The sequence below is a fragment of the Pan paniscus genome, chromosome 11 (genome assembly GCF_029289425.2).
Source record: "Pan paniscus chromosome 11, NHGRI_mPanPan1-v2.0_pri, whole genome shotgun sequence".
Classification (NCBI taxonomy): Eukaryota; Metazoa; Chordata; class Mammalia; order Primates; family Hominidae; genus Pan; species Pan paniscus.
Window position 1 is genome coordinate 2960318 of NC_073260.2, and position 15131 is coordinate 2975448.

Below are 15131 nucleotides of genomic sequence, written 5' to 3' on the forward strand. Positions count from 1 at the left end.
CCATGTTAGAAAAGCTGCCAATTCAGACAGCCCTTAGGAACTGCCCCTCCCCAGGCGAGAAGGAAAACACTGTGCTAAGAAAGATGCCAGCTCTTTATTACCAGGGAAGCTGTGTGCACACGCGTGGCCGCGCTCCTCGGAGCTGACTGGGCCCTTGCCTTGTCCTGTTTGTCAGAGGTGAGTCCTGGTACCCAACACGGTGGCCTCTGGGAGGCTCTGATAGGTCGGTCTTTGCTGCCTCCCAGCTCAGGGCTCCTCCAAGGAACCTGCGGGGCCCCATGTGCCCACAGCCCGAGGAGGGAAGCACTGACCGCCCTCCTCGTGGCACGCTGCACTCCAGCGCTGGGCACTTCACCTGCTTCCTGGCTTGCGGTGGTCAGGCTCGATACTGACTCCACTGATCGGCACATTGAGTTCCGAAAGAATGCAAACCGCGTGGGTGCTGTGGCGACATTGTTTGCACCGTTTATACAACCAGACAGCTTTTTAGACTAAATTCGTGTCCAAACTAACACGCATGGGAACAGGCTCCAGCTGCAGCTCCTGGGTCTGTCAGGCCGGGGAGCAGTTCTACCGGAAGAGCCGGTACGTCCTGGGCAGGCGCCCGTCCTTACTCGACAGGGCGGTCTGGATGTGTTCATACGTGGGCAGGTCAGTCAGGTCACCCAGGGCGGCCACTGCCGGCTTCCCTCGGAGCATCTTAGAAGCGACTCTCTTCACATCTTCCGGCTTCACGTTGCCTAGTGCAGAGGGCGAACGCGCGTCACACACGCGCGCCACGGCCCCCACGCGGAGGCTGCATCAGTAAACACACGGGGGGGCGGCCGGCCTGTACCACTCACTCACGCTGTGCTGCTGATGGGGGCACCTGGGCCCAAAGGCAGCCACTGGGTGTAGCCAAGGGTGAGTCCACAAGTGACAGACGTGAGTTCTCAGTAAATGGGGACATGGCAATGACTTAAAAATGTAGGACAAAGCCACCCAAGAAGAGTTACACTTACAGAAGAGCGAGCTCCGTGTCTGATGAACTCACTTTAGGACGGGTCTGCAGAAAAAACCCCCAGCCCCCGAGGGCCGCATGGACAGAAGGGTGGGGTGAGAGAAGGCCAAAGGGCTGCACCCAGGAACCCCAGGACGGGAGTGATAGGGTCCAGGTGGGTCTGTTTTCTACAGAAAACGAGGCCCGAGAGAGGCTGGACACTCGCTTGAGGATTTAAGCGGGGGCTCCTGAGGGAAGGACGAGGGCCCACACGGGACAGGGCAAGTGCCCGGGACTCCAGGCCTGGAAAGGAGATGCCCACAGGTGACACCATAAGCCCGAGCCACCCCAACGTAATAGGCAGCCTGTGCCAGGTTTTAAGCCTGTCCCCAGAAGAGTCCGATGTACATACAACTTGGCACAGTTTCAGGAAATTCAGACCTCCTAAGGTCACTCATGGGGGACCCGGAAACCTGGGGCTGAGACTCCTGCCCGAGAGCCAGCAACGGTACAGCGGCATTCCGAGCCACTGCTACTCCACGTACAATGTAGCAGTCCTCTACTGAGCCCTTCTCGCCTACTAACTTGAGTGCTCTTTAACAACTCTGGGCAGTAGTGACAGCCCCTCCCAGGGGTGCAGAGTGTGGGGTCACCTGCCAAGGAGGCAGCAGGTACATGGTGGGGCTGGGAAGTGAGACCAGGTCTGCGACCCCACGACCCTGCCCTTGGCCGCCCCTGCTGAGGACAACTGGTGAAGGCCCCGGATTCTGGGTGTGATGGACGTACCACAGGCCCACCACGGCCTGCGGGAGGGCGAGACGGCCTCCTCAGAGCCTGGCCGAGGCCTGTGGCAGCCCCTCGCTACCCCTGCGGTACTCACGGATGAGCGTGCACAGCTCGTGCGGCAGCTTTCTGGAGCGAGTGGCCAGCACCTGCCTCCCCACATCCTCGAAGATCACAGGCCTGGATTCCAGGTTCATCATGAGCATTGACGTCAGCTGCGTCTTGGCTCGTTCCAGCTCCACCTGGGGCCAGGGTCCAGTCAGGTGAGCACACACCCGCCCCGTGCCACCTTCCACCCCCCACTCGAGCAATGGCAAAACGCCATCTCTGTGCCCAAAGCTGAACATAAGAAAGGGAAGGGAAGCCGGGCGCAGTGGCTCACGCCTGTAATCCCAGCTCTTTGGGAGGCTGAGGCAGGCGGATCACGAGGTCAGGAGATTGAGACCATCCTGGCTAACATGGTGAAACCCTTTCTCTACTAAAAATACAAAAAGAAATTAGCCGGGTGTGGTGGCGGGCGCCTGTAGTCCCAGCTGCTCAGGAAGCTGAGGCGGGAGAATGGCATGAACCCGGGAGGCGGAGCTTGCAGCGAGCCCAGATCGCACTACTGCACTCCAGCCTGGGCAACAGAGCAAGACTCTGTCTCAAAAAAAAAAAAAAAAAACCAAACCAAAAAAAAACAAAAAAAAACGGGAACCCAGGCCCAAGTCACAGGCAACCCTGCTGGTCTCCCCTTCAGGTTTTCTAGGGAAGGGCTGTGCTACGTGTTACCCGGCTTCTACGACACTTGAAATACAGGAGCAATGTGCCTCCCTTGAGTTCTTCTTCACTGTCTGTGTGACATGCAGCGGGAGAAGGTAAAATAGTCAACTCCCAAATGCCAGGGCCCCAAAGTGGCCACACGGCAAAATCAGGGAAAACAAATGAAACACAGGTTCTGGGGCTTCCCCAGACGCCTCCGGTGCAGGGCCCAGGCAGCTGGTTTTAGCAAAGTCCCTGGGAGGTTCTGAGGGAGGCAGTGCGGGGTCCTAGGCTGCCTTCAGACTGTCTCAGGGCACAGGCAGGGGTGCTGTGAGAAAGACATGCCAGCAGATCTAGGAGCCAGCATACTGAAAAACAAACACCAAAAACTGATGGGCCGCAGAGATTCTACACTTTTTTTTTTTTTCTTAAATAGACACAGGGTCTTGCTATGTTGCCCAGGTCAGTCTTGAACTCCTGGGCTCAAGTGATCCTCCCACCTTGGTCTCCCAAAGTGCTGGGAAAACAGGTATAAGCCACCGGACCTGGCCTCTATACCATTTCTTTTAAGTAAAACAATTCTTAGGTCTTTTTGCAACTTTAGGCAAATACCTAAATACTTCATATTTATTTCAAGTTGACTTCACGTTAGTGGAGGACTGTTTTTCTAGCAGTGCACTAGTGGAACTGAAGCGTATTAATTTAACCACAACTTTATTTCTTGAATGCTTTTTTTCCTGGCCAGGCACGGTGGCTCACACCGGGATCCCAAAGTAATCCCAGCACTTTGGGAGGCCAAGGCAGGTGGATCACCTGAGGTCAGCAGTTCAAGACCGGTCTGGCCAACGTGGTGAAACCCTGTCTCTACTAAAAATACAAAAATTAGCCATGGGGCTGCGTGCAATGGCTCACACCTGTAATCCCAGCACTTTGGGAGGCGGAGATGGGCAGATGACTTGAGGTCAGGAGTTCAAGACCAGCCTGGCCAACATGGTGAAACCCCATCTCTACTAAAAATACAAAAAATTAGCCAGGTATGGTGGTGGGTGCCTGTAATCCCAGCTACTCAGGAGGCTGAGGTAGGAGAATCACCTGAACCCGGGAGGCGGAGGTTGCAATGAGTTGAGATCATGCCACCGCACTCCAGCCTGGGCAACAGAGCAGGACTCCGTCTCAAAAAAAAAAAAAACACAGAAAACAAAAAACAAAAAAATTAGCTAGGGTGGTGACACATGCCTGTAATCCCAGCTACTCAGGAGGCTAAGGTAGGAGAATCACCTGAACCCGGGAGGTGGAAGGATGCAGTGAGCTGAGATCATGCCACTGCACTCCAGCCTGAGCAAGACTCTGTCTAAAAAAAAAAAAAAGAGTGTGTGTATAAAACTTGCTTATTTGTACCACTTCTGGTCCAGGAAGTAACGAGGTTCCCAAATGTGTAAAGCATCAAAAACTAAGCTTAAAAAATTAGTAAACAGGGACGCATGGTGGCTCACACCTGTAATTGTAATCCCAGCACCTTGGGAGGCCAAGGCAACGGATCACCTGAGGTCAGGAGTTTGAGACCCGCCTGGCCAACATGGCGAAACCCCGTCTCTACTAAAAATACAAAAATTAGCCAGGCGTGGTGGCGCATGCCTGTAATCCCAGCTACTTGGGAGGCTGAAGCAGGAGAATCGCTTGAACCCGGGAGGTGGAGGTTGCAGTGAGCCGAATTTGAGCTACTGCACTCCAGCCTGAGTGAGACAGTGAGACTCCATCTTAAAAAGAACAAAAAAAAATTGGTAAAGAAATACAGTTTCAAACATAGAATGGAGCCAGGGAAAGGCTCGAGACACCCCACGCTGCAGCCCACCTGTGCGAGCTGCCTCACCCCAGTCACCTCACAGAGGCGGCTGAGAAGGACACAAAAACTCCTGCAGCATTTCGCCAGCAAAGCTGAGAGAGTCACATGGTCAGTCCCACGACTCACCCAGTGGCTCAGAGAAAGAAGTAGTGGACCGAGCACTGGGGGAGGGCGGTGGTCTGTTTTTCTGTTTTCGAGGTTTGGACCAGGGAAGAACAGCCTCAGCGGGCTCCCAGGTGGAGCAGCTCAGCCACAGGCTGTGCCTCCTTGGCCGCCCTGCCCTGCCCTGCCGGGACCTTGGCCCTGAGGCTCAGGGACCAGGCTCACAGGTGGCCACTCCTACAACGTGGCTGTCTCCTGTCAGACACCACAGGTATGCCTGGAAATGGCGCCACTCTGCACTTACCGCGTCCACGGTTCCGCCCATTAAAATAAACTCCTTTGTGATGATTTCTACCATTTCTCGAACCTGTGAAGAAGGGCAAGGCAGTAACAGTGTGGCCTGTGCCTGCCGGCCTACTGACCCGTCTGATAGGCAAGGACGCCCAGGTCTGGACAGGCAACCGCGCTGAGGACGGTGGCAGGCGGGGCCCTCACCTGTCTTGGGTCGGCACTGGCATGGATGCAAAGGAGGCCAGTGTCCTCGTAGCTGTGGTGGTAGGAGGTCGCGTTATACATCCAGTGGTGCCTGGGAGGAAGCGAGAGTCACGGGAGTGAAGGGGACTCGCCAGGATCAGGCCATGGGAAACTGGAGAAAAGTCACCTGGAAGGTGGCCTCATGGTCCAAAAACACACCTGGCCTGGCCTGGTGGCCTGAGGATACAGAAAAGAGTGCAACCCACCTGTTGAGCACGTTGAGGTAGAGCCTGGAGAACATGCCCTTGCCGGGCCCACCAGCCGAGAAGGAGCCACCTCCGCCCATCATCATGTTCAACACTGCAAAGGGGATGAAGTCCTCCTCCTGCAGGGACGGAGGGCAGAGCTGGCTGAGCCGCCCACGCCACGTCACGAGCGCCGCTGGATGCCAGGGACGGAGGGCAGAGCTGGCTGAGCCGCCCACGCCACGTCAGGAGCGCCGCTGGACGCCAGGGACGGAGGGCAGAGCTGGCTGAGCCGCCCACGCCACGTCACGAGCGCCGCTGGATGCCAGGGACGGAGGGCAGAGCTGGCTGAACCACCCACGCCACGTCAGGAGCGCCGTCGGACGCCAGGGACGGAGGGCAGAGCTGGCTGAACCACCCACGCCACGTCAGGAGCGCCGCTGGACGCCAGGGACGGAGGGCAGAGCTGGCTGAACCGCCCACGCCACGTCAGGAGCGCCGTCAGACGCCAGGGACGGAGGGCAGAGCCCCGCCCACGCCACGTCAGGAGCGCCGTCAGACGCCAGGGACGGAGGGCAGAGCTGGCTGAGCCGCCCACGCCACGTCAGGAGCGCCGTCAGACGCCAGGGACGGAGGGCAGAGCTGGCTGAACCACCCACGCCACGTCAGGAGCGCCGTCGGACGCCAGGGACGGAGGGCAGAGCTGGCTGAACCACCCACGCCACGTCAGGAGCGCCGCTGGACGCCAGGGACGGAGGGCAGAGCTGGCTGAACCGCCCACGCCACGTCAGGAGCGCCGTCAGACGCCAGGGACGGAGGGCAGAGCCCCGCCCACGCCACGTCAGGAGCGCCGTCAGACGCCAGGGACGGAGGGCAGAGCTGGCTGAGCCGCCCACGCCACGTCAGGAGCGCCGTCAGACGCCAGGGACGCAGGGCAGAGCTGGCTGAACCGCCCACGCCACGTCAGGAGCGCCGTCAGACGCCAGGGACGGAGGGCAGAGCTGGCTGAGCCGCCCACGCCACATGAGGAGCGCTGTCGGATGCCAGGGACGGAGGGCAGAGCTGGCTGAGCCGCCCACGCCACGTCAGGAGCGCCGCTGGACGCCAGGGATGGAGGGCAGAGCTGGCTGAGCCGCCCATGCCACATGAGGAGCGCTGTCGGATGCCAGGGACGGAGGGCAGAGCTGGCTGAGCCGCCCACGCCACGTCAGGAGCGCCGCTGGACGCCAGGGACGGAGGGCAGAGCTGGCTGAGCCGCCCACGCCACGTCAGGAGCGCCGCTGGACGCCAGGGACGGAGGGCAGAGCTGGCTGAGCCGCCCACGCCACGTCAGGAGCGCCGCTGGACGCCAGGGACGGAGGGCAGAGCTGGCTGAGCCGCCCACGCCACGTCAGGAGCACCGTCAGACGCCAGGGACAGAGGGCAGAGCTGGCTGAGTCGCCCACGCCACATGAGGAGCGCTGTCGGATGCCAGGGACGGAGGGCAGAGCTGGCTGAGCCGCCCACGCCGCGTCAGGAGTGCCGCTGGACGCCAGGGACGGAGGGCAGAGCTGGCTGAGCCGCCCACGCCACGTCAGGAGCGCCGTCAGACGCCAGGGACAGAGGGCAGAGCTGGCTGAGCCGCCCACGCCACGTCAGGAGCACTGTCAGATGCCAGGGACAGAGGGCAGAGCTGGCTGAGCCGCCCACGCCACGTCAGGAGCGCCGCTGGACGCCAGGGACGGAGGGCAGAGCTGGCTGAGCCGCCCACGCCACGTCAGGAGCACCGTCAGACGCCAGGGACGGAGGGCAGAGCTGGCTGAGTCGCCCACGCCACATGAGGAGCGCTGTCAGATGCCAGGGACGGAGGGCAGAGCTGGCTGAGCCGCCCACGCCGCGTCAGGAGCGCCGTCAGACGCCAGGGACAGAGGGCAGAGCTGGCTGAGCCGCCCACGCCACGTCAGGAGCACTGTCAGACGCCAGGGACGGAGGGCAGAGCTGGCTGAGCCGCCCACGCCACGTCAGGAGCGCCGCTGGACGCCAGGGACGGAGGGCAGAGCTGGCTGAGCCGCCCACGCCACGTCAGGAGCACCGTCAGACGCCAGGGACAGAGGGCAGAGCTGGCTGAGTCGCCCACGCCACATGAGGAGCGCTGTCGGATGCCAGGGACGGAGGGCAGAGCTGGCTGAGCCGCCCACGCCGCGTCAGGAGCGCCACTGGACGCCAGGGACGGAGGGCAGAGCTGGCTGAGCCGCCCACGCCACGTCAGGAGCGCCGTCAGACGCCAGGGACGGAGGGCAGAGCTGGCTGAGTCGCCCACGCCACGTCAGGAGCACCGTCAGACGCCAGGGACAGAGGGCAGAGCTGGCTGAGTCGCCCACGCCACATGAGGAGCGCTGTCGGATGCCAGGGACAGAGAGCAGGGCTGGCTGAGCCGGCCACACTGCATCAGGAATGCCATCAGACCCAGCACCAGGACTCACCAGGAAGGAGCAGCTCTCCAGTCCAACCATGATGTGCGTGAGCTCGGGGATGGGGGTCGGGCCCAGGCTGACATTGGACATGTCTCTTTCTAGCTGTAACCAAGAAAAGCAAGTGTCGCCATGTGAAAAACAATGAGGGCTCGCAAACCCCAGATGAGATCATCTTCAGAGTGGTTACACAGAAATCCAATGCCAGCCAGGCACAGTGGCTCAGCCTAAAATCCCAGCACTTTGGGAGGCCAAGGTGGGCAGATCACTTGAGTCCAGGAGTTCAAGACCAGCCTAGGCAACGTGGCAAAACTCCACCTCTACCAAATAGACAAAAAAAAAAAAAAAATACATATATATATACATGTAAGCTGGGCGTGGTGGCTTACGCCTGTAATCCCAGCATTTTGGGAGGCTGAGGCAGGTAGGTCATGAGGTCAGGAGTTCGAGACCAGCCTGGCCAACATAGTGAAACCCCATCTCTACACAAAATTTAGCCGGGCGTGGTGGTAATCCCAGCTACTCGGGAAGTTGAGGCAGAAGAATCACTTGAACCTGGGAGGTGGAGGTTGCAGTGAGCCGAGATTGCACCACTGCACTCCAGCCTGGGTGACAAAGCGAGGCTCCATCTCAAAAAAAAAAAAAAATGCAACACGCAGTGGCAGACCCACTCCCCTAGAGGAAAGAACCGCGTCCACCTTCTGCGTTGCACCCAGGCCTAGCAGCACTCACCCTCAGCAGGGGACATAGTCCATGCCCTGCTGTGGGACTACAGCATGTGTTAAGGCAAAGCTACACATGCAGTCAACACCTATCACCCTCAGAATCAATACAAAAACAGGCCACACCACGGGCCAGGGGACGTGTTCCCCACCCGAGGCCATGAGACGTTCCCGCTACTTCACCTTGGCAATCCCCCCAGTGTACTGGGCCACAGATCTGTCAATATCCACGGCCTCTGCGCTCCCCCAGGCCGGCTGGACCCCCAGGAGGTACTTCCGGGCACAGTCCACCAGATGCTCGTGCTCCACGCCCACGCCAGCCAGCACCATGCGGTCGGGAGTGTAGTAGTTCCTCAGGTACGAATGCAGCACCTCTCGGTTGATCTTTGCTATGTTTTCTGTGGGGCAGAAACGGTGGAGGCCAACTGTGTTCTCCCTGTAAGCCGCCTAATGGGGAAGAGCCACAGACACAGGTGACTGAAGACAGCATGACCAGGCTTCCTCCAACAAGCAGCACCAGCGCCCATCTGCAGCCAGCCCTGGGAAAATCCGACGCAAGCTGATATTTTACTTGCAGTCTGGCAATAGCAGCTGTGTGCGTATTTATAAAAAGAGTAAAATCTGCCTCTCCAGAATACAAATTCACAAAAAGCCTAAGATTAATTGTGTTTAGTAGTAAAGACCTAGTTACTATAAAAACTGGAAAATACGAACATTGTATAAACAGCAGACTCAGAAATCAAGAATGTTCTAAGCTGAGTGCGGTGACTCACGCCTGTAATCCCAGCTACTTGGGAGGCAGAGGCAGGAGGATCACCTGAGCTGAGCCCAGGAGTGCAAGACCAGCGTAGGCAATGTGGAGAAACCTCATCTCAAAAAACAAAAAAATGTTCTGTATATATCCATAACCTGCAAGGACAACATCACGGAGGCACCCTCCCCACCACCCCTGGTGTCCCGAGGACCACTGTTCGAGATGCGGGGGCATTCTCGAGTTTGACATTTTACTTCATGAATCATCTCGGTGAGAAGTGGCTCTGGGTCAGGCCGCAGGTTCAGGTCCTCCAGCTCAAACTGGACCGCCATCCGCGTCATCTCGACTTCTTCATCTGCAAGAGAACCCAAAGGCCAGGGCTGAGTCTGCACAGGCAGAGATGAGGAACACAGCAGTGACCCACAGCTTGTGTGCTGGCCTGAGTGTCGCCTGTTGGTGGCTGTTGGCAGTCACCTCTGCCTTCATCTAGGGGCAGACTGGGTGCTTGTGTGAGGGGGACTGCTACAGGGAGCAGGAGCTAGGGGGCCTGGGCCTCTCATCCCGCCTCAGCCATGAAGCAGCCACGTGAGCCTGCTAAGCCCTGGCTTCCTTGCTGGTGAAAGGCACTGAAGACACTGGACCTGTCTGTCCCAAGTGCTGCTGTGAGGACACGAGACCAGACATGAAGGTGCTTACAAACAGAGGCACCCGCTGGGTGCGGTGGCTCACGCCTGTAATCCCAGCACTTTGGGAGGCTGAGGTGGGTGGATTGCCTGAGGTCAGGAGTTCAAGACCAGCCTGGCCAGCACTGTGAAACCCCATCTCTACTAAAAATACAAAAATTAACTGGGCGCGGTGGCGGGCGCCTGTAATCCCAGCTAGTCAGGAGGCTGAGGCAGGAGAATCGCTTGAACCTGGGAGGTGGAGGTTGCAGTGAGCCGAGATCGCGCCACTGCATTCCAGCCTGGGTGACAGAGACAGACTCTATCTCCAAAAAGAAACAGAGGCACAGACAGATGTCAAGGGCGCCTTTCATCAGTTGTGACCACAAGATCTTAATGTGGGACTGTAGCCTTTGAACACCAAGCCCAAGCTGCTGTGAAACTGCACCCTTAGGGTATCTGGAAAAGCCAACATTCCCCTCTCCTGGTCCACCCCTGACAGGGACTCAAAGTCCTGCCATCTGCAAGGCTGAGGAGGGTAATGGAAACAGTGAAATGGAAATTTCTGGCACACACCATTCCACTTGTTTAAAGACGGTCCGAGGTGCCCTTCCGAAATCAAAGAACCAATTTCGCTAAAAACATCCCAGGGCACAGATGTCTCAAATACACACTCTCTCAAACACTAAGGACTTTTACAATCACCAGTGGGTTTTTTTTCCTTTTTGTGGAGAACAGAGTCTTGCTATGCTGCTCAGACTGGTCTCGAACTCCTGGGCTGAAGTGATCCTCCCATCTCTACATCCCTAAATGCTGGGATTACAGGCGTGAGCCAGCACGCCTGGCTACTAGCACTATTTCTTTTTCCTTTCTTTCTTTTTTTGAGACAAAGCCTCACTCTGTTGCCCAGGCTGGAGGGCAGTGGCACAATCATGGCTCACTGCAGCCTCAACCTCCCAGGCTCAAACGATCTTCCTACCTCAGCCTCCCGAGTAGCTAGGACTCTAAGTGTAAGCAACCACACCCAGCTAATTCTTGTATCTTTTTTGTAGAGACAGGGTTTCACCATGTTGCCCAGGCTGGTCTCAAACTCCTGGGCTCAAGCGATTTGCCTGCCTGAGCCTCCCAAAGTCCTGGGATTCCAGGTGTGAGCCACCATGCCCAGCCCCAGCGCTACTTCTTATGAGATCACGCTGTCACTTTGTGTTGGCCTAAAGCTCCAATTACATGGTGCTCTTCCTCATGGCTACAGGGCTTCTGCAAACCTTTCCGGTCTTCCCCATGTCCAAGCCCACCTCAAACGCCAGCGGCTGGGATCCACACCTGTTAGCCGGGGCTGCAGAACCACATCGGCCAGTAAGCCAACCACCGTGTCCAAGCCTTTGCTATCAGCAGACACAGCATACATGGTGGTGTCTCTGGAAGAAAACACAAGCCCATAATGCCAGGCCCTGAACTCACACTCTGCTTAACAGCCACGGGACGCTCGGGCTTTGCGTGCCAGGTGGACAATGCCAGGCCCTGAGCTCACACTCTGCTCAACAGCCAGGGGACACTTGGGCTTTGCGTGCCAGGGGCACCTACCTTTTGTTGGGGCCCAGCAGACATTTCAGGGACGCTTGGGCTTTGCGTGCCAGGGGGCACCTCCTACCCTTCATCGGGGAACAGCAGACACTTTTCCCCTTTCTCTTTTCCTGTCTTACAGTGTGAATGCTTGGTAGGCAGCACTCACAGCTACACACAGCTTGAGTCAAAATGGAGCCACTTCTGATAGGGATTTTTGTAACTATAGTCTCTCTCAAAAGGTGAAGTGTTTCATCCCAGCCTCCTGTTGACTGAATTAACCCACTGGTGAGTGTGGAAACATGCCCGGCTTTGGCTGGCTTGGGGGACAGCAATGGCTGGCTCATATGGAGCTTGTCTCACTGTAACATCTGTTCCCGGCATGAGGCACTGCACAGTCAGAAGCGCACAGAGCTGGCCCATGGGACAGGCACGAAATCATGGGGTGATCTGAGATCAAGTGTGATCAAGGGAGACCATGCAGAGCAGACGCAACAGCCACGAAGAAGAGGGAGCTTGGGAGGCAGCACGCAGTCACCAGTGCCTCTGAAGAGGGGACTTGGCTGGACCTTCACCCTGAAGAGGAGCCATTCTCAGTGACTTTGGCTCTCCATATGGAGAGAATGGCAAGAACAAAAGCCTGAGCTGAGGGCAAGGGGGGCTGGGTCTGAGTCAGGACACCAGCCACCTGGCCAGAGAAAGGAGTTCATCTGGGATGAGAGAGATTCGAGGCAAGAGTCGGAGAATCGAACACACCAGGCAGAAACCTGGCAGGGGCAGCTGGGAGTCAGGGGGTATTAAGAGGCCTTGTTTTAGAACATGAATATGTTACCTCCAAGCTAACTTTAATTCTTAGCATTTAATGTGTCTTTTATGTGTAATTTTTTTAGCATTCAAACTTAAATCAACAATTTAAAAAATCTGTGATCTATATTCACCCATCTCACATTGCCCAGTGCTTTCTGAACAAGCTCCACACCTGGCATGCAAAGACCACTGCACTGTGCTCCAGGCAACACTGCCCCCTCCCTCCACCAAGCAGCCGGCACCTCCCTGGCTCGGTGCCTTTTACCCCTGCTGTCTCCTGGTCTGGAATGCCTTGTGCCCCGTGTGTCTAGCAAACTCCTTCTGGAACCAGCCCAACCCTGCATTTCCTATGATTCCTTTCCCAACTCCAGACCAAGTCAGCCACTCATCCTCCTGGCTCCTACCGCCTTTGGCTATGGGGTCCAGTACGTATGCAAGGCCCTCTGCTCTATCTGGGAACAGGGCCTGCTCTACATCCCTGGCATGCAGCCAACAGCCTGGAGGAACTGACAGGGGTCAACTGAGCCCCTGGGGGCTGTGCTTCTCTGTGTAAGCGCCACCCACCCAAGTCTCCATCCAGGACAGGGCTCCTTCTCCCCGTGAATCTCCACACCTCCCGCTGGGAGGGGCTCAGAGGGAATCTGAGCAACAACAAGAACGTCAGTTCCCAAGGACCCAAAGTCAGTTTGTACGCAAAAGCTGGTGTACCTTGATGTCTGGCAGTCACAGATACCCCCATGCTTTTCCAACGTAAGCAGAATTTCATCTTTGCTGTCAAATCGAGCAGTAGACTAGTAAAAATAAATAAGGAAACTTAAATAAGCAATCCAGGCTATCCCTGAAACACAACTTTTTTTAAAAACTTACTTTTGCTTTTAACACACGTACAAAAATTATCTTTTAACTTAAAAGTCTTTTATTAGCATTAACTTAGCAACTTAATAATTTATTAAAATAACCATTATAGACAAGAAAAATCTCAAACATCCTTCAAAATTATAGTCTAAAAAATTACAAAACTGGGCACTGACCGAAAATGCCAATTTTTCCAAAAAGTGAGCAATTCCACTAAGGTATTTCGCTTCATATCTCGATCCTGAATTGATAAGAACTAGTAGTAAAAAGAAAATTGACAGTTTACATCAGATATTCAAAATAAGATTTAATCAAGAGAAACATTTTAAAATGTCAATATGACATAATAATCAGATTTAATTACATGAGGGTGATTGTGCTGACGGTTTCACAGGTATATGTGTAGCTCAACATTTATGAAATCATACACTTTGTTTCCACTCAGGGTACAATTCATAATTGGCATGCTAATTACAACTAACAGTCAACTAAAGCATGTGCATGTTAAAACTGCGGGACCACCCACGACAACACAACAGTACTTACTTCCTACTGTACAAAACTGTCCAAACTTATTCTGAGATGCCACGCGAAGCCCATTATCCAATGTGGTTACTTTGGTTTCAAACTTTTCCTGTCCATCAACTGTAGCAAAAACAGGCTTGGGTACTCCAGGTAAGGGAGAAGAGAGGGGGATGTTGGGATAGGCACCCCCACTACTAAACCGTCTGTACGCAGGAGGTCCAAACCTAAAACAGAGAAAGCGGCCCAGTTACAACAGGCTTGAGACAACAAACCTGTGATGACCTGTTAGGTGCGGTTAGTTATGTTTTGTCTGGGTTAAAAGTGAGCATCTGCCTTTCTACAGGACTTATTTCTACAGACTTTGGAAGACAAAGCAGAGGCTGACAACAAAGGCTCAGCCCCGGGACTTGGAGCAAGCTGGTTCCGTCCTTTGGGTCTTAGTTGCTATCTCTGTAAAAACAGGGCTTATTAACAGTAACTCACTCTAAGTGCAGTTTGTACACATAAAGCACTTAACAGCTCTGCCCTCCAACAGCACCACCGAAGTCTCGGATAAAAGCCATATCCCTGATTAACCTGGTCCGAAGGCGGGGTGTGACTTGGCCTCTGTCTCCCTCTCCAAACTCATCTCTTGAACCCCCACACTCCCATAGGTCCTGGTCACACTGATTCTTGTCAATTCCTGGACCACATTTGACTCATCAACCCCAAAGCTTCTTCACCGTTCCAGGGCTTGCCCTTTGCCCATGCCTACCCCTTCTTTCATTCTTCAGCTCTTCCCTTAAATGTCACCCTGATGGAGGACTATCCCTCACCAGTCTAGTCTTTCCTGCTATTTTCTATCATGAAAGGCTGCTTGTTTACTCCAAAGCATTTACGCGACTGCCGATATTTTGTTTACGCTCCAGCCTGTATCCATCTCCTGGAGACAGCACCTCCGCACCCCTGAAACAGCGCTCGTTGTGTGGGGAGGGGCGACGCCTGTGCTGTCGGAACAAAGTTCCAGCGTGGGGAAAGGCAGGCCCGGTCACTTGGGTGGGAGGAGCGGTGGGGACGGAAAGGGTTCTTAAACGTCAGAGATCAACGGACAGAGCGCAGCAACCGAGAGCCTGGACGCTGGTGTCAGAACCCTGCGGGTCTAACAGAGCTGGGCCCCCACCGGCTCAGCCTCCTGAAGGAGCACGCGGTAGGTGAAGCGCGGGGGCAAATATGAGGCATGGCCTCGGAGAAGGCCCGTCGACCCGGGAAGTGATGGGGGGAGAGGACCCAGCAGCCGGGGAGAGGAGAGACAGATGGGACTGCGTCCCCGGGCTCCAGGCGCAAGGCAAGGCAGGGCCCCCGTCGCCTCGGGGACACCAGTGTCCCGAAGTGCGAGCCCGTCCCACGGGCGCCATGTCACCTGTAGAAACCAAAGACGGAGCGTCCAGAAAGACTCGAGCCGCCCCCGCCCCAGGTCGAAGCCTGGTTCGCCTTTGGCTCACCTCAGCCGCGAACAGCCCCAAGAACCCGAGCCCCGCAGCAACCGCGTCGCCGCCAGCACCACAGCCGCCATCTTGCGTCTCCGCCCCGCTTCAGTCGTCACTTCCGCTTCCGCCCACGGCTTCCCCTCCCCCTCGCCGACGGCCC

The 15131-nt window shown here is 56.2% G+C and overlaps 1 protein-coding gene across 2 annotated transcripts; it reads right to left on the bottom strand.

The window, feature by feature from the left end:
- Nucleotides 1-75: 75 nt before the first annotated feature.
- Nucleotides 76-15109, bottom strand: PMPCA (peptidase, mitochondrial processing subunit alpha). Of its 2 annotated transcripts, XM_003816960.4 has the most exons (13): nucleotides 14987-15109; nucleotides 13527-13729; nucleotides 13157-13236; nucleotides 12834-12916; nucleotides 11079-11173; nucleotides 9348-9448; nucleotides 8523-8786; nucleotides 7630-7722; nucleotides 5189-5307; nucleotides 4944-5034; nucleotides 4753-4815; nucleotides 1860-2004; nucleotides 76-740 (listed from the first exon to the last, which is right to left on the bottom strand). In XM_003816960.4, exons 1-13 carry the CDS (start codon nucleotides 15055-15057, stop codon nucleotides 571-573), a joined length of 1578 nt encoding a protein of 525 aa, XP_003817008.1. In that variant the 5' UTR covers nucleotides 15058-15109; the 3' UTR covers nucleotides 76-570. The 2 variants fall into 2 exon arrangements, with proteins under 2 accessions (XP_003817008.1, XP_008968321.1); XM_008970073.3 differs by lacking the exons at nucleotides 13527-13729; nucleotides 14987-15109 and having other exon boundaries at nucleotides 11079-11171; nucleotides 13157-13212.
- Nucleotides 15110-15131: the final 22 nt, after the last annotated feature.

Excerpts from the sequence above, each read along its gene's own strand:
- PMPCA (XM_003816960.4), bottom strand. The coding sequence starts at position 15,057 with ATGGCGGCTGTGGTGCTGGCGGCGACGCGGTTGCTGCGGGGCTCGGGT. Across the intron at positions 8,787-9,347 it reads TCACCGAGATGATTCATGAA|GCGGCTTACAGGGAGAACAC; the intron begins GTAAAATGTCAA and ends CTTCCCCATTAG. Across the intron at positions 741-1,859 it reads CGAGCTGTGCACGCTCATCC|GCAACGTGAAGCCGGAAGAT; the intron begins GTGAGTACCGCA and ends CCTCTGCACTAG.